Source organism: Erpetoichthys calabaricus, chromosome 4 (genome assembly GCF_900747795.2).
Source record: "Erpetoichthys calabaricus chromosome 4, fErpCal1.3, whole genome shotgun sequence".
Lineage (NCBI taxonomy): Eukaryota > Metazoa > Chordata > Cladistia > Polypteriformes > Polypteridae > Erpetoichthys > Erpetoichthys calabaricus.
Window position 1 is genome coordinate 22859906 of NC_041397.2, and position 19710 is coordinate 22879615.

The 19710-nt window shown below is 42.9% G+C and overlaps 1 protein-coding gene across 1 annotated transcript in view; it reads right to left on the reverse strand.

Moving 5' to 3' along the window:
• Window positions 1-19710, reverse strand: part of rb1 (retinoblastoma 1) — a 323190-nt gene that overhangs the window by 282306 nt on the left and 21174 nt on the right. Inside the window, exon 2 of the mRNA XM_028799245.2 lies at window positions 938-1058. Coding sequence (XP_028655078.2) covers window positions 938-1058 — 121 coding nt within the window. The remainder of the gene's footprint in view (window positions 1-937; window positions 1059-19710) is intronic.

Consider the following 19710-nt stretch of genomic DNA (forward strand, 5'->3'; position numbering starts at 1 on the left):
CAAATAGAAGCTATGCAACCTTGGAGTAAGGAACATTAAATGGCGCATTTACTTATCAAGACATAAGCACACTTAGACGTTATGTGTGAAAGACCATGGCAGCTCCACTCTAATTCTTCCCTCCTGATGAATGCAGACTAATTGTGCCCCAAAGGCTTACTTTCATTGGCCACTGTGCCCTTCTTCTAGCAGCAGGGACTCAAAGTCCTCTCTGCAGCTCTGCTACAGTTTCATCACAATAATGAGAAGAGAGTCCGAGTTGCGGGACACAGGATGAGACGGGGTTAGATGTCCAAGTGTTACAATTTTGTGTTCACAGTACACTGTAACTACACTATCTCCTTATCTTAACTTTCACCCTATAACTACTGTCCTAAAATTATGTTATTTCCCAAAACTGCACTGACGTAATGGCACCGTAGGTCTGCAAATACAGTATATAATATTACGCCATTGTGGTGCAGCAGGGGAAGATATTTGCCTTGCATAGTGATGAATAAATAAAGAACATGACTAGTGAATTGATTAAAAAAATACCTAATGTCATATCTTTCTTGATGCTAAAATTCAGACATCCACCAGCAAGGAGAGGACAACTAAAGATGGGAGATTTCGAATATCTGACATGACATAAGTCTCCACCCCATCCTGCACTCCACAGTGCACAGGGAAGCATGTTCAGCAGCGAAGGGAGGATTACTGAGTATGGGAGGGGGTCTGACATCTAATCTCGCCAACTTTAACCCTCACGCCATCCTGCAAGGGGTAGTTCATAACAAACTTGTCCTCATACAGACAGAACATCTCCAAGCAAACCTTGATACTGGATTAGACAAGATTTCTGGCAAACACATCATTAAACAGAAATTATAAGATACAGAATGTATTTTTTAAATAAATTCACTTTCTGTATATATATTTCAACAATCAAACTTACCTGCACAGTTTCCATTGAAGACAGGAGAATCTGTGATAACTCCCAAGCTTTATCACAAACTTCATCTGCAACTCTGAAATGCTCACACAATGAGACAAGTTCAGCTGCTTTGTCTTTATGTCTGAAATAAGACAAAAATAGTATATCAAAAGTACATCAAAATGTGCTGAACCTGGGGATATGAAGCTTTTTTCCTGGACCCCTAGTACTTGGGAAGAGATAGTGGTATTGTCAGATATGCCTCCCTGGTGCATGGCTGGGAGTGAAAGCTTTTTATTATGACTCGTCACTGGTGGGTGAAACACAGAAGTGTCACTTTAGACCAAAATGGCATAATCCTACTTCTTGGGGGAAAAAAGTGATTTAGGTTGCCCCTTCAGCAGGGGAAGTCATAGCCAATGCATTTTGGAATGAAGAAGGGTTGCTTTTGGCAAACACTATTTTGATTATGATTTGATTTGATATACTTTGTTAATCTCAGAAGGGGAAATTGTCTTTTCGCTTAACCTTTGGAGGTCAGAGTGCAAGGTCAGCCATTGTACAGCATCCCTGGAGCAATTGTCAGGTTAAGGGCCTTGTTCAAGGGCCCAACATAGTAGGATTCCTTCTAGGACTAATGGGAATTGAACCAACAACCTTCCAGATACCAGCGCAGATCCTTAGCCTCAGAGCCTATGCCATGTGATCAAACCATTAACTCAGCTCTGTCCCTGTAAAGTCTTAAAATGGTCTGAAAGAATTTAAGGTCAGTTTAACATAAAAACATACAGTCATATGAAAAAGTTTGGGAACCCCTCTTAATTCTTTGGATTTTTGTTTCTCATTGGCTGAGCTTTCAAAGTAGCAACTTCCTTTTAATATATGACATGACTTATGGAAACAGTAGTATTTCAGCACTGACATTAAGTTTATTAGATTAACAGAAAATATGCCATATGCATCATAACTAAATTAGACAGGTGCATAAATTTGGGCACCCCAACAGAGGTATGACATCAATACTTAGTTGAGACTCCTTTTGTAAATATAACAGCCTCTAGACGCTGTCCTCCTATAGCCTTTGATGAGTGTCTGGATTCTGGATGGAGGTATTTTTGACCATTCTTCATACAAAATCTCTCCTGTTCAGTTAAATTTGATGGACAGCCTGCTTCAAATCGTCCCATAGATTTTCGATGATACTCAAGTCAGGGGACTGTGACGGCCATTCCAGAACATTGTAAATCTCCCTCTGCATGAATGCCTTTGTAGATTTCAAACTGTGTTTTGGGTCATTGTCTTGTTGGAATAACCAACTCCTGCGTTACTTCAACTTTGTGACTGATGCATGAACATTATCCTGAAGAATTTGTTGATATTGGGTTGAATTCATCTGACCCTCGACTTTAACAAGGGTCCCAGTCCCTGAACTAGCCACACAGCCTCACAGCATGATGGAACCTCCACCAAATTTGACAGTAGGTAGCAGGAGTTTTTCTTGGAATGCAGTGTTCTTTTTCCGCCATGCAAAGCGCTTTTTGTTACGACCAAATAACTCAATTTTTGTCTCATCAGTCCAAAGCACTTTGTTCCAAAATGAATCTGTCTTGTCTAAATGAGCATTTGCATACAACAAGCAACTCTGTTTGTGGCGTGAGTGCAGAAAGGGCTTCTTTCTCATCACCCTGCCATACAGATGTTTGTTGTGCAAATTGCACTGAATTGTAGAACGATGTACAGATACACCATCTGCAGCAAGATGTTCTTGCAGGTCTTTGGAGGTGATCTGTGGGTTGTCTGTAACCATTCTCACAATCCTGCTCATATGCCGCTCCTGTATTTTTCTTGGCCTGCCAGACCTGCTGGGTTTAACAGCAACTGTGCCTGTGGCCTTCCATTTCCTGATTCCATTCTTTACAGTTGAAACTGACAGTTTAAACCTCTGAGATAGCTTTTTGTAGCCTTCCCCTAAACCATGAGACTGAACAATCTTTGTTTTCAGATCTTTTGAGTGTTGCTTTGAGGATCCCATGCTGTCACTCTTCAGAGGAGAGTCAAAGGGAAGCACAACTTACAAATGACCACCTTAAATACCTTTATATCTCATGATTGGACACACCTGTCTATGAAGTTCAAGGCTTAATGAGCTAATCCAACCAATTTGGTGTTGTACGTAATCAGCATTGAGCAGTGACAGGCATTCAAATCAGCAAAATTACAAAGGGGACCCACATTTATGCACAGACACTTTTTCACATTTGATTTAATTTCATACAACTAAATACTGCTTCACTAAAAATCTTTGTTCGGAAAACATCCCAGTACTCAGATGTTCATAGGAAATGAAAGACATACCACTGTTATCTTTTTTGTTGAAAGTAGAGTCAATTATTATGTAGGCTGAGAGGGGTTCCCAAACTTTTTCATATGACTGTATCTGAGAACATCCATAATGTCTATGGCACACATACAAGTTATAAATCACAGGAAGCAACCACAAAAATCTAGGTGAATTGATCCTCCTCATCCACCTAACAGCCTGAATCTTTCTCCTTTGGATTAGAAAAAAAATATTTCAATATTGAGAAAAAGATACTGAAGAAGTGAAGACATGTCTACAGGTGCAAGAATTCAGATTGGTATAATGGCAGTTAGGTTTGTTTTAATTCTCTCCTTCACTACTACCTCCAGAGGGTCCAGAGTGTGCCCCATAACTGACCCCATCCTTTTTCTAAAATAAGAACTAAAGTTTTAACCAGCAAAACTGTTATTATTGACACACATGTGAACAGTGGCAAGCTCTACCCTGTGTTTCTTTAAACAAAAACCATTCAGTCTGCAATCCCGAATGTAAGGTGCTGCGAGACTCTTGACATCACATTGGGTGCATCCTTTGTTTCCATGAAAAAAAAATGGCTCCTAAAATCTAATTAAGTGGTTAACGCAGTGCTTCAAAGGCTAAGAGGGAGTATAAAGTTCCAGTTTTCTGCGAACTAATAAAAATCTTAGATCTCTTGAAAAATGGCATGTCACTTGCCGAAGTCATTAGTTCTTAACTCTTTGAGGGATGAATATTTTTCCAAAAAACAGTTTCTGAAAAGCAATTGTTTCCCTCAGAAATCAACATAAAACGTCTGTTGCCGCATGCTGTGGCTGCCAGTTTGACAAGAATGTGTGGAAGGCTGCCAGGCTGTCTTTGCATGGCTGGGACATGGTCACAGTGCATTGCAATCTGGTTTCTACCTCTTATCATTGTTAAGTGGCAGTCGTCCCTGGCAAACATTGTCAGTACAACGATTACCTTGGGACCAGTCAGCTGAAGCTGGAACCTCACATTCGTTTTCGATCACTAGTTTCAAAATTTGAGTTCAACAAGTCATAGTTCAGTTCAGAGATAATAGGCAGGACGTCGTCCACGGAGTATTTTGCTTTACGCATTCGCTTTGATCTCTCGTTAGATGTCAGTGCCATTTTTGCCGTTGTTTGCGCCTTGTTACGCACACGAGCGTAGGAAATCTCGGTCAAACCAATGAATCTAACTTTCCTTCTAGCAACGAGAGTCCAACTAAAACATAACGGTTGGTTTTGTCACAGTTTACAGTGAATTACCATCGTCAACTCCTCCTTTTGACAAAAGTCGACATCAGCCCTGAAAGAGTTAAACAATGCAGTATAACAACTACTATAAGTAATCTAAAGATGATTTAAACTGTAGAATGTGTGGGGGTTATATGCAAATACTACACCATTTTATACAAAGGACATCTGGTATCCATGGATTTTGGTATTTTGGTCCTGGAACCAATCCCGTCGGATATAAAGAACCAACTCGATTTAATTTTACTGCTATTAGCTGAAATTATTAATCTTGTATTTTACATACCACAGTTACGGAAGCATATTAGGGCCACAGAGAAGAAAAACAATTTAAGATTACAGTTAAGAAAAAAAAAATCTATTTCAGGATTAAAATCCAAATTTCTACTTTAATCTTGAAATTTTGATTTTAATCTAGTAGTTCCTTTTGTGATTATAGTCAAAACTTGAACTTTAACCTTGTAGTTTATTTCGTTATTAAGAGCCTAAATCCATCCATCCATCCATTGTCTCCCGCTTATCCGAGGTCGGGTCGCGGGGGCAGCAGCTTGAGCAGAGATGCCCAGACTTCCCTCTCCCCGGCCACTTCTTCTAGCTCTCCCGGGAGAATCCCAAGGCGTTCCCAGGCCAGTCGAGAGACATAGTCCCTCCAGCGTGTCCTGGGTCTTCCCCGGGGCCTCCTCCCGGTTAGACGTGCCCGGAACACCTCACCAGGGAGGCGTCCAGGAGGCATCCTGATCAGATGCCCGAGCCACCTCATCTGACTCCTCTTGATGCGGAGAAGCAGCGGCTCTACTCTGAGCCCCTCCCGGATGACTGAGCTTTTCACCCTATCTTTAAGGGAAAGCCCAGACACCCTGCGGAGGAAACTCATTTCAGCCGCTTGTATTCGCGATCTCGTTCTTTCGGTCACTACCCATAGCTCATGACCATAGGTGAGGGTAGGAACATAGATCGACTGGTAAATTGAGAGCTTCGCCTTGCGGCACAGCTCCTTTTTCACCACGACAGACCGATGCAGCGCCCGCATTACTGCGGATGCCGCACCGATCCGCCTGTCGATCTCACGCTCCATTCTTCCCTCACTCGTGAACAAGACCCCGAGATACTTGAACTCCTCCACTTGGGGCAGGATCTCGCTACCAACCCTGAGAGGGCACTCCACCCTTTTCCGGCTGAGGACCATGGTCTCGGATTTGGAGGTGCTGATTCTCATCCCAGCCGCTTCACACTCGGCTGCGAACCGATCCAGAGAGAGCTGAAGATCACGGCCTGATGAAGCAAACAGGACAACATCATCTGCAAAAAGCAGTGACTCAATCCTGAGCCCACCAAACCGGACCCCCTCAACGCCCTGGCTGCGCCTAGAACTTCTGTCCATAAAAGTTATGAACAGAATCGGTGACAAAGGGCAGCCCTGGCGGAGTCCAACTCTCACTGGAAACGGGTTCGACTTACTGCCGGCAATGCGGACCAAGCTCTGGCACCGATCGTACAGGGACTGAACAGCCCTTATCAGGGGGGCCGGTACCCCATACTCTCAGAGTACCCCCCACAGGATTCCCCGAGGGACACGGTCGAATGCCTTTTCCAAGTCCACAAAACACATGTAGACTGGTTGGGCAAACTCCCATGCACCCTCCAGGACCCTGCTAAGGGTATAGAGCTGGTCCATTGTTCCACAACCAGGACGAAAACCACACTGTTCCTCCTGAATCCGAGGCTCGACTATCCGACGGACCCTCCTCTCCAAGACCCCTGAATAGACTTTTCCAGGGAGGCTGAGGAGTGTGATCCCTCTGTAGTTGGAACACACCCTCCGATCCCCCTTCTTAAAGAGGGGGACCACCACCCCGGTCTGCCAATCCAGAGGCACTGTCCCTGATGTCCATGCGATGTTGCAGAGGCGTGTCAGCCAAGACAGTCCTACAACATCCAGAGCCTTGAGGAACTCCGGGCGTATCTCATCCACCCCCGGGGCCCTGCCACCAAGGAGTTTTTTGACCACCTCGGTGACCTCAGTCCCAGAGATGGGGGAGCCCACCTCTGAGTCCCCAGGCTCTGCTTCCTCATTGGAAGGCATGTTAATGGGATTGAGGAGGTCTTCGAAGTACTGCCCCCACCGACCCACAACGTCCCGAGTTGAGGTCAGCAGCGCACCATCCCCACCATATACAGTGTTGACACTGCACTGCTTCCCCTTCCTGAGACGCCGGATGGTGGACCAGAATCTCCTCGAAGCCGTCCGAAAGTCGTTCTCCATGGCCTCCCCAAACTCCTCCCACACCCGAGTTTTTGCCTCAGCAACCACCAAAGCCGCATTCCACTTGGCCTGCCGGTACCTATCAGCTGCCTCCGGGGTCCCACAGGACAAAAGGGTCCTGTAGGACTCCTTCTTCAGCTTGACAGCATCCTTCACCGCCGGTGTCCACCAACGGGTTCGGGGATTGCCGCCACGACAGGCACCGACCACCTTACGGCCACAGCTCCGGTCAGCTGCCTCAACAATAGAGGCACGGAACATGGCCCATTCAGACTCAATGTTCCCCACCTCCCTCGGGATGTAGTCGAAGTTCTGCCGGAGGTGGGAGTTGAAGCTACTTCTGACAGGGGGCTCTGCCAGACGTTCCCAACAGACCCTCACAACACGTTTGGGCCTACCACGCCTGACCAGCATCCTCCCCCACCATTGAAGCCAACTCACCACCAGGTGGTGATCAGGTGACAGCTCCACCCCTCTCTTCACCTGAGTGTCCAAGACATGTGGCCGCAAGTCCGACGACACGAGCACAAAGTCGATCATCGAACTGAGGCCTAGGGTGTCCTGGTGCCAAGTGCACATATGAACACCCCTATGCTTGAACATGGTGTTCGTTATGGACAATCCGTGACGAGCACAGAAGTCCAATAACAAAACACCGCATGGGTTCAGATCAGTGGGGCCATTCCTCCCAATCACGCCCTTCCAGGTCTCACTGTCATTGCCCACGTAAGCATTGAAGTCTCCCAGCAGAACGAGGGAGTCCCCAGAAGGTATGCCCTCTAGCACCCCGTCCAGGGACTCCAAAAAGGGTGGGTACTCCGAACTGCTGTTCGGTGCATACGCACAAACAACAGTTAGGACCCGTCCCCCCACCCAAAGGCGAAGGGAGGCTACCCTCTCGTCCACCGGGGTAAACCCCAATGTACAGGCTCCAAGTTGGGGGGCAATAAGTATACCCACACCTGCTCAGCGCCTCTCACCGGGGGCAACTCCAGAGTGGTACAGAGTCCAGCCCCTCTCAAGCAGATTGGTTCCAGAGTCCAAGCTGTGCGTCGAGGTGAGTCCGACTATATCTAGCCGGAACCTCTCAACTTCGCGCACTAGCTCAGGCTCCTTCCCCTTCAGAGAGGTGACATTCCACGTCCCAAGAGCCAGCTTCTGTAGCCAAGGATCGGACCGCCAAGGTCCCCGCCTTCGGCCACCACTCAACTCACACTGCACCCGACCTCCTTGGCCCCTCCCATAGGTGGTGAGCCCATGGGAAGGGGGACCCACGTTGCCTCTTCGGGCTGTGCCCGGCCGAGCCCCATGGGTGCAGGCCCGGCCACCAGGCGCTCGCCATCGAGCCCCACCTCCAGGCCTGGCTCCAGAGTGGGGCCCCGGTGACCCGCGTCCGGGCAAGGGAAAACGCAGTCCAAAATTGTTTTTCTTCATAGGAGGTTTGTTTAACCGCTCTTTGTCTCATCCCTCACCTAGGACCAGTTTGCCTTGGGTGGCCCTACCAGGGGCATAAAGCCCCGGACAACAGAGCTCCTAGGATCATTGGGACATGCAAACCCCTCCACCATGATAAGGTGACGGTTAAAGGAGGGGAGCCTAAATGTAAAAATAAAATGGGATCACATGATCTGTAAATTTGTGACCTGCAGAAACAGAAGAAAACAGTTTGTAAATACAAATTTGACAGCACCTACACGACTGTAGAGGCATGAGTTTAAACAATTTAAGATGTGTTTGTGTATGTAACATATCAAATCAATCCACATTATACATCTGTGTGGTCCTCACATGTGGCCACAGTGATTTTGTTATTGTAAACAGTGTGGCACTGCAGTCAAGAGATCACCGAGATGGCGATGTGTGTTGTCACATTCCAGAGACCATATAAAGATGGCAATGCATTATTCATATTGTTTGGGTTCCTATTGAATTCTGATACAAAAAAAATAACTTTGTGCGAGATTATTCATTTAGAGACAGGAAAGTAAGGCAGTTAGGAATCTTGTAGTTTTATTTATTGACATTCAAGTTTTGGCTTTGATGGTTGTGATTTTGACCTTTGCCTGGTTATCGGCTACTCTTCTTTAACTCCATTTGGCTTCTCCTTTTCCTTTTTAGTTGTTTGGGATGAGTGAGCACCCTGCTCTTAACATTTAGGATGTGTCAATGAAGAATGCTACTGTTTTTACCATTGTTTACCAAATTTAAAAAGACTGTACTAAACTTCAAAATATCACTCAATGATAAACAAAATAAAACAAAACATGGCCAGCTCCCCAAAATAGAAGGATAAAAGAATCTTGCTGCTCTAGTTCAACATGCATTGGATCTTTTCTTATACTGTTACATATCAGGGCTTTAACTGTTCACCAACTGCAAAGCTCAGCTTCAGCCTAAAATTTTGGCTCAAAGTTCATTTAATGTACTGGCTCACAAAAAGAAAATTATCAACAGATAATTATAGATAAGGGACTTTGCCAAATATACTGTCTAAAAACACCAAATAGAAATAAAAATGAAGTCAACAAAGATAGGATATGAGATGTCAGCCCCACGCTTGTTGCTCACCTCTATGGGCCAGAAATTGCTTTTCCCTGAGCTCTTCCCCAGCACTACCTCAGTAAGAAGCTGAACCAGACATCACAGTACGATTAGAGTGGTCTGCCTGGTGCAGACTCAAACATTATATTTTGAATGAAATACAGTGCAAGGAACAGCTCACCTGTTACCATTTTAGACAAACCACAGGTTTGAAATGTGCCATGAATTTTAACATGCCACAACTATGGGACCACTGCATTTAGAGAATGAACTGTTTATATGATAACTAGCATATGGCGGTGTAAGAATAGGAACGGAAAACGGTGAGAAAGGAATTCAGAAATCAAGAAGAAATAAATACTTCTTGAAAGACGCAGTGTGCATATAGAATTTCCGGCCAAGCAGGATTACATGTGAAAGTGATAAATAAATCAGGCTGTCCGAATTTACGTATTATGGCCATGGCATCCTGATAGTTTTGTTGCATGTATCTTGAACTTCCTGGAAATGTGGACGGTAATATGATCATTTTGCCTACACGAACGTTGTTATTTTCAGCGTTTGCTTGCAGTGCGTCTGATAGTTCGAAGCGCAGATTTGTTGATGTAATCTGAGATAGTTGAGACGCACGCCCTCCGTTTTAACATACGCATCTACGACGTACTGTTGGAATAGTTTGCCGCTGGAGTGCAAAATACTAAATGTATTCCTCATTGCTAATCTGTACGCATAAAACTGGCATTGAGTAAGCCTTATTCACTTGGCAGTTCTTTTATTGGGAACATGTTGTAAATCTTTGTGCCAGCCAATGTCTCCATAAGGAAATAAAAGTGGGTAAACCATAGGATTGCAATTCATATTGAGTGTGGAAATCTGTTTACAGGAGTTGCCTATGGGATAGATGCAAATGTCCCTTTCGGCAAGCAGTTCACCATCTTCTCCAATGAAAATCGCTGCAACATCGATGTGACATGTCAGGGCATTGTATCGTCATAAATCCTGCCATGGGGTTTCCTTGAAAACCATTCATACAGATGCTGTTGGATTGGACTGAACGATTTCATGCATGTGTTTGTATGATTTAGCAAAGGGGTTGATGGTTCTGAGCATGGAATCTAGCTGGAGAAGTACATTTTCGCTGCATGCAGAATTAGCTTTATTTTGTAAGCGTACTTTAGTAGCTTGCGCTGTGTCAAAAACATACAACTCTCCATATCCTGGAGAGGTAGAAGTGTTAGCGTATAGTGGAGAGATTTGGTGATAAATTTGCCCATGTATTTTAAAACAGTATGGTCCGTGGCCAGGAGGTTGAGTTATCGGTGCACCCATGGAAGCAAACTCTAGAGAAGGGTTGTATTCTCAAATGTGTTCACGATAATTTTTAGCTTCTGATGTTTGCTGTGTAAGAAGCTGTTGTAAAGACACAGGTGGCTCCCGTAAAGGTGGTAAAGCTACTTTACCGTTATGGCAGCACCTCGAGTACTTGTTGGATGTATTATGCTCAGTATGCTCAGTGCATGACATGGAAGAGGACGAATAGGAATCGAGAATTGCCGTGTCGGCTGCGTGTGGGTGGGCCCTGTTTTGAAGTGGAAGCAGGACGAACCAGAAGAGAAATATATATATACAGTGGAACCTCGAGATACGATCACCTCTGTATACGAAAAATTCAAAATACGAGGAAAGTATGAGCGAAAAATTCAGATCTAAATACGAGCATTGGCTCGCGTAACGAGCCACGAGCCAGGCTGTGGGTATTGCTCGCGGCTTAGCAAGGGGGCGTGGTAGCAGTCTGCGGTGTCTGCGTTTCTCACTTAAGTGCACAGGTGGGAAACTGCCCACATCCATGATTGTTCCTGTGGCTGATGGGCTGCAGCTGCCATGTCCTCCCCGCATATACAGAGAAGCGCGAGCCGGTTAAGGGGGAGAAAAAGTAAAAGGAGAGAGAGAGAGAGAGAGAGAGAGAGAGAGAGAGAGAGAGAGAGAGAGCGCAGGCAGGCAGGCGAGTGAGTGCAGGCTCGCGTGTAGCTGAACAGTGAGCTGAACAGGCGAGCCAAACAGCTGAAGCAGGACGGTGTAGAGAAGGTCAGCTGCATTAAGAGTGTCTCGCCTGTTGCAGAGCCCGCAGGTGAGACGCTAACAGAGAAGAAGCACCGGGGATTGTCATCTGTTTTTTAAAGACGGCATCCTTTTGACGTTTTAACCTCATGTTAAAGGATTGTTATTCTTGTGTATTTTAAACCTCCACTTCACAACTGTTTTAAGGATTATTTATTTAAAGATTTATTGAATGCTCTACTGCACTTTGGACACCTGTTTTGATTCTTTTAATAATCAGTTATATTATTTACCAGTGTTATTTATTAAAGGTAGACTACAGTATATATAATTTATCAGTGTTATTTGTTAGGAAAATTGATTTTTATGTTAATATATTTGGGGTGCAGAACGGATTAACTGAATTTCCATTATTTTCAATGGGGAAGTTTGTTCTAGATACGAGAAATTCGCTATACAAGCTCAGTGCTGGAACGAATTAAACTCGTATCTAGAGGTTCCACTGTAAGAGATATTAGCCAGCAGTCACTCTCATTCATCTTATTTTGTTAGCTTTGCAAGATGACAAAAGTTAAAAATATTTAAACGTTTACAGTTCTCTGAATGGTCAAATCATCAAACTCTTAAACAGCACCTTCATTTTTTTTTCTTCCTGTGCTGTAAGTGAATAAAACTGTCAATGATGGTAAACTTTTATTTCAGTTTTTTGTTTTTAGTACTAGGGTGTTGTACCCTGTTAGCCATTATGAATGTAGTGAGAAGTCAAGTAAAATGACACCTTTCATTGGCTAACTAAAAAGATTACAATATGCAAGCTTTCGAGGCAAATCAGGCCCATTTTCAGGTTAATCTTTTTAGTTAGCCAATAAAAGGTACTATTTTGCTGGACTTTTCACTACATTTTTTTGTTTTGAAGGAGCAGTGGAATTGTCCTCCTTCATATTAAATTGTGAAGGATTGTTAAATCAAATTGGCAATTCCACCAATCCCATACTGAAACTCAAATTAAGAATATTGACAAAGTGTACATCATTTTTAAATCCTTTATAATACAAACATCCCCATATTTTCTTCTTGTTTGGTGCTGGTTACTTAATTAGTAATAAAATGTGTAGCTGGTTGAATGTGTTTAAAGAGTTTGTGCAATCACAGAAGTGCCTGAGCACCTCTCCTGTCACATCATCTGGTATATTTTTACCTGATGTGGCTCCCTCTGTTAGTGCAGTGGACTTAAAAATTATTCAGACCCCTTCATTTTTGATCATATTTTTCTATGTTGCAGTCTTGAGTGAAAATCATTTCTTCCCCCCCCCCCCCCACATCAAGTTACATTCAATATCACAGAAAGACAAAGCCAAGATGAACTTTTGGAAATTGTTAAAACAGGACTTAAGAAATGTTTGCAAATTTACAAAAAATAAAAAACTGACACATATATCTGGACTCTTTACTTGGTACCAAGTTATAGCACCTTTGGCAGAAAATACAGCCTCGAGTCTTCTTGGGTATGACATGACAAGCTTTGCACACCCAAATTTGGGAATTTTCTGTCATTCCTCTCTGCAGAGCCTCTCAAGCTCGGTCAGGTTGGATTGAGAACGTTGATGGGACAGCTTTTTTTCAGGTCTCTCCATTGATGTTCAATGGGGTTCAAGTCTGGGCTCTTGCTGGGCAACTTAAGTACATTCCCAGAGTTGTCCCTAAGCTACTCCTGTATTGTCTTTGCTTTATGCTTAAGAGTCGTTGTTCTGTTGGAAAATGAACCTCCAGCCCTGTTTTGAGATCCAGAGCACACTGGAGCAGGTTTTCAGTAAGGGTATTTTTACACTTTGCTCCATTCAGATTTCCCTGAAATCTGCTTAGTATCACAAATCCTGTAGCTGACAAGCTAACCCACAGCATGATGCTACCATCACAATACTTAACCGTTGGTATACACAGTGAGGAGTGGTGCCTACTTTTCTCTAAACATGACAATAACCTTGGTTTCATCAGACGAAAGAATCTTGTTTCTCACAGTCTGAGAGTCCTTTAGGTGTCTTTTTGAAAACTCCAAGCGGGCTTCCATGTGTCTTTCACCGAGAAGGTTCTGTCTGGCCATTCATTTGTGAATTTCCTCTTGGGATTAATAAAGTATCTATCTATCTATTCAGTCATAAGCCTAGATCAGTGGAGAGTTCAGCCAGAGTGACCACTGGGTACTTGGTCACCACTCTTACCATAGGCAAACGTCTAGCTTTAGGAAGAATCATGATTGCTCCAAACTTCTACCATTTAAGAATTATAGTGGTCACTGACCTCTTGGGAACCTTCAATGTTGCATAATTTTTTTGATGCATTCACCAGATACGTGTCTCAATTCTGCCTCTAAATTTTGCAAGCAATTCCATTGACCTCATGGCCTGGTTTTAACTCCGATACACACTGTCAACTGTGGGATCTTCTAAAGACAGGTGTGTGCCTTTCATAAATCAGGTCCAATCAGTTGAATTGACCACAAACGGACTTCAAATATGTGGTAGAAACATCTCAACAGACAATCAATAGAATGGGATGCACCTGAGCCAGATTTTAAGTGTCACAGCAAAGGGTCAGAATACTTGTGTCAATTAGGAATTTCGATATATTTTGAATTCACTTAAAAGAAAATTCTCAAAATCTTGTTTTTGTTTTGTGTGACGTGATAAGGGGGAAAAAAATGAATTCAAATGATTTTAGCATAAAACTGCAACATATCAAGATGTAGAAGCGGTCTAAATACTTTCTAAATCCACTGTGGACCTTTTTAAGATCACTTATGATCCTCAACACTGTTTCTTTCAGTTTCATAACAGCTATATGAATGTAATCTCCCCCACAAAAGAAGTAAACATGTATGGGTCATGATAGTTGGTATTTAGCCAGTGTAAAACATAAAACCATGCTCCACAGGAAATGGCACGCAGTACAAAAAGGGCATTCATCTTCACCTCTAATGCCATAATTCCACGGACACCTTGAACTCTGGGTCTAGTTTTTTTAGCTCAGTTTTTCCACAACCATTGAAGTTAGTGGATAGGCTACCCAGTAATCTCAATCACCTACAAATATATCTACTAGCACCAGCTTTAGGTTAGGTGGGGAGTGTAAAGTGACTGTGACAACTAATCTTGAAGTGAACTGAATTAATTTTGTTAAACCACTGTGAATTTTCAATGGGTGCACACTGCAAGTGAATTGTCTGTGGTGTTCGGTTGTTTCCTTACTTGCAGAGTTACTGTTCTTATCCTGCCATTTTTAAGCTTATTTAAATGCCAAAAAATGTGTGAATTTTAAGGACTGTGAAAACTTGGAAAAATATTTTAATTAATCACACACTATAATTAACTTAAGCTGACAAGGCAGCAACTGAGTAGTGGCGAGATAACAGAAAATATAGTCTTAAAACGTGATGTGCATTCTGTCTAAAACTAGCTGTCAGTTGTTTCAGAAAGTAAATCTAAAACGACATTTACAAAACTAACACAATCCCCCCCCCGTGACCCCAAATTATTGCAGGAATTCTCACCCCCTTTCTGTAATTTAACATATAATTAAAGCTAATGATTAATCACCATAAATTTTTTTAACTCAACCCCTAAATGTGTAAATTTAATACAGTTGATTTGACCACGCTTTACACTTAAGGAAAGAAAGTCTATTAAAAGCACTGGATCATTTTCTGTATTGTTTCTTGATAATGGTCTTCATTCACACACACCAGAAGAGTCAGCACTCACTCCTTGTAAAGGGGGATTGTCATATACATGTATTTGAACATTAACTACAGTATTGAATCAGTAAGGGACACGATTTGACCCATATTTTCATACACGTTCTTTCATTTATACACTAGCTCTTCAAACTGCAGAGAGCAATGAGAACAATTAAAATCAAACCAGTTATACAAGTGAAGTGAATGAGTTTAATTTTCTTGTCGCGTTAATGCTGTTGACAGACAAGCACTCCTTGCCATTATGCTGCACATCATCATCTTCTTATTTCGGCTGCTCCCGTTAGGGGTTGCCACAGCAGGTCATCTTCTTCCATATCTTCCTGTCCTCTGCATCTTGCTCTGTCACACCAAGCACCTGCATGTCCCCTCTTACCACATCCATAAACCTTCTCTTAGGCCTTCCTCTTTTCCGGCAGCTCTATCCTTAACATCCTTCTCCCAATATACCCAGCATCTCTTCTCTGCACATGTCCAAACCAACGCAATCTCGCCTCTCTGACTTTGTCTCCCAACCATCCAACTTGAGCTGACCCTCTAATGTACTCATTTCTAATCCTATCCATGCTCGTCACACCCAATGTAAATCTTAACATCTTTAACTCTGCCACCTCCAGCTCTGTCTCCTGCTTTCTGATCAGTGCCACCGTCTCCAACCCATATAACATAGCTGGCCTCACTACCGTCCTGTAGACCTTCCCTTTCACTCTTGCTAATACCTGTCTGTCACAAATCACTCCTGACACTCTTCTCCACCCATTCCACCCTGCCTGCACTCTCTTCTTCACCTCTCTTCCACAATCCCCATTACTCTGTACTGTTGATCCCAAGTATTTAAACTCCTCCACCTTCACCAGCTCTACTCCCTGCATCCTCACCATTCCACTGACCTCCCTCTCATTTACACACATGTATTCTGTCCTGTTCCTACTGACCTTCATTACTCTCCTCTCTAGAGCATATCTCCACCTCTCCAGGGTCTCCTCAACCTGCTCCCTAACTATCACAACAGATCACAATGTCATCAGCAAACATCATAGTCCACGGGGACTCCTGTCTAATCTCGTCTGTCAAACCTGTCCACCACCATTGCAAATAAGAAAGGGCTCAGAGCCGATCCCTGACGTAATCCCACCTCCACCTTGAATGCATCTGTCACTCCTCACCACTGTCACACTTCCCTCGTACATATCCTGTAATAATAATAAAAATAAAAATAATTCATTACATTACAACTCTTACGTACTTCTCTGCCACTCCCGACTTCCTCATACAATACCACAGCTCCTCTCGAGGCACCCTGTCATATGCTTTCTCCAGGTCCACAAAGACACAATGCAACTCCTTCCAGCCTTCTCTATACTTCTCCATCAACATCCTCAGAGCAAACAACGCATCTGTGGTACTCTTTCTTGGCATGAAACCATACTACTGCTCACTAATCATCACTTCCCTTCTTAGCAGAGCTTCCACTACTCTTTCCCATAACTTCATGCTGTGGCTCATCAATTTTATCCCCCTGCGGTGACTACAGTTCTGCACATCCCCCTTATTCTTAAATATAGGCACCAGTACACTTCTTCTCCATTCCTCAGGCATCTTCTCACATTCCAATATGCTGCACATATTGATGGTATAAAAAAAAAATCATATCAGGTAGTATAGCAGAATGTCCAGAACAAGACACTACACCTAGTCACCTCAGCTAATGCAAGTACACCCGTGAAACACAAGAAGCTGTCAAGGTACAAGTCCGACTGGAAGACAATATCAGTGGGTCAGCTCTGTGCCTGGCAATTTGAAGTTTGCTGTGGAGCTCCATCAGTCTTCTGTGGAGCAATAATAATAATACATTTTATTTATACAAGGCGCCTTTCAGAGAACTCAAGGACACCGAACAAACAAACAATAAATAAATAAATAAATAAATAAATAAAAGACACAATTATAAACAACTTAAAACATCAGAAAATCTAAAAATTAAAACCAAACAAAACCACTATAATCAGAAGGAAAAAGAAAAAGCCATTTTAAACAGATGTGTTTTAAGTTTACATTTGAAGGATGAATATGATTTGATATTTCGGAGCTCCGCAGGTAATGAATTCCTGAAAGCTCTGATCCCCATGGTGGTTAGACGGGCGGGAGGGACAGTCAGATGGGTGGAGGAACAGGATCTAAGGTTACGGGATGGAATGGCAACATGAAGAAGGTCAGACAGATATGGAGGGGAGAGGTTATGAATGGCCTTAAATGTTAATAGCAGAATCTTAAAATCAGTACGAAACTTGATCGGGAGCCAATGAAGCTGCTGCAAGACCGGAGTAACATGGTGAATAGATGGGGTTCGAGTGATGATACGTGCTGCAGAATTCTGGACTAACTGAAGCTTATGAAGAGATTTATTAGGGAGACCAAAGAGGAGTGAATTGCAGTAGTCCAGCCGAGAAGTGACAAGACTATGAACAAGAATGGCAGTAGTATGAGGAGTGAGGGAGGGGCGAATGCGATTAATATTACGTAGGTGGAAGTAAGCAGACCGAGTGATGTTATTAATGTGAGATTGGAAAGATAGAGTACTGTCGAGGATGACACCCAGAGTCTTGACCTGAGATGATGGGGAAACAACAGAGTTATCAATAATAAGAGAAAGATTACTGGTTTTGGATAATGATGATTTTGAAACCAATGAGGAGAACCTCAGTTTTGTCACTGTTTAATTTAAGAAAATTCGAAGAAAACCAGGATTTAATTTCAGAGATGCAGTCAATAAGCGAGGGTGGTGGAAAAGAGGAGGTGGGTTTACCAGCAAGGTAGAGCTGGGTGTCATCAGCATAACAGTGAAAATTAATGTTATATTTGTGAAAAATATTGCCAAGGAGAAGAAGGTAAATAATAAAAAGAAGAGGCCCCAGGACAGAGCCCTGGGGCACACCAGAAGTAACAGCGGTGGGTTGGGATGTGAAGATTTTAAGCTGTATGAACTGAGTGCAGCCTGAGAGGTAGGATCTAAACCAATCAAGTGGAGTGTGAGTAATGCCAATCAAATATAATCTGCTAAGGAGAGTGGTATGACAAATAGTATCAAAGGCCGCACTCAGATCAAGGAGGATGAGAATAGTGATTAGACCAGAGTCAGCAGCCATAAGGAGGTCATTGGTAATTTTAACAAGTGCCGTTTCTGTACTATGAAGAGGGCGAAAACCAGACTGGAACTTTTCATATAGATTATTGTGAGATAAGTGGGTGTGAAGTTGGATAGCTACTATTTTTTCAAGAATTTTGGAGATAAAGGGCAAGTTAGAAATGGGGCGAAAATTGTTGAAATTAGTAGGACCAGCACCAGGTTTTTTTAGTATTGGGGTTATAGCAGCAGTTTTAAAAGAAGAGGGAATAATACCAGTAGTGAGAGAAGAGTGAATGATGGCAGAAATGAGAGGGACTAGAGAGGGGAGGCAGGCTTTAACCAGAACTGTAGGCAGGGGGTCCAGCTGACAAGTAGATGACTTAGATTTGCAGATGAGATCTGAGATTTCAGAGGAAGTGGGAAGCTGGAAAGAAGAGAAAGAGTGAATAGGCGAGTGTAGTTCAAAAGGAATACAGAGAGGATCTGGACCAAGGTGCTGATGTATCTTTTGGATTTTCTCATTGAAAAAAGACATAAGAAAATTACAGAAAGCAGTTGAGTAAAGGTGAGATGGTAAAGAGTCTGGAGGTTGTGTAACATTATTAAGTAAAGAAAACAAAGACTTGGTGTTACCTGTATTACAAGTAATTAACTGAGTGTAATAATTACATTTGGTTGGGCTATACCAGGCATGTCAAACTCACTACCATTGGTGGGCCGCTTCGACTGCCATACGTGCGTCAGCGGGCCGTACTGTAACAGATACTATTATACTAAGTTACTGTTGCATTATTTCCAATACTGAAAACTTTAAAAAATGTAACACATAAAGTCTAAAGTTTAAAGTTTAAAGAAAAGCAATTTATTTCCATGCAGTCTCCATACAACAGTGTAGAATTAGAGTCTTAACCTCTTAGCTAGGTCCTTATTATATTACTAGGCTCACCCGCCTTTTAAGGCGACTGACTTTTATCCTCAATTTGTGTGCGCTCCATGTGTACATCAGGCATGTAAGTGTAGGGAATGAGAACATCAAAGTGTCCATTCATAACATCTCCCGAAAACCTACGTTTTTTTATCCCCTCAAATGCCTGTCCAAACTTGGAGTGTAGGACTCCATAATAATATACTTGAAACTCATAGGGGAACAACTCTCCCGCAGCCATTAGCTCAGAAATGGTACCATAAGTTTGAGACTTTGACATTTCAGTGAGATACTGAAGCTCATTTGTATAAGAGATTCCTGACGGCATCATTGTAAATGGCTGAAACCTTGACCAATTACTTAAAATATGTCGTACAATGTCAGCCCGAATCTGTACCGCTAAAGACGGAGTTTCATGCACTAAATAAGCTATAGATGAGAATAAGCAAGCACCATCTCCCCTGATATTTACTACGCGGTGAGGCATTTGTACTCCATCAACATTAATTATTTCCAGAGACATAATTTTGTC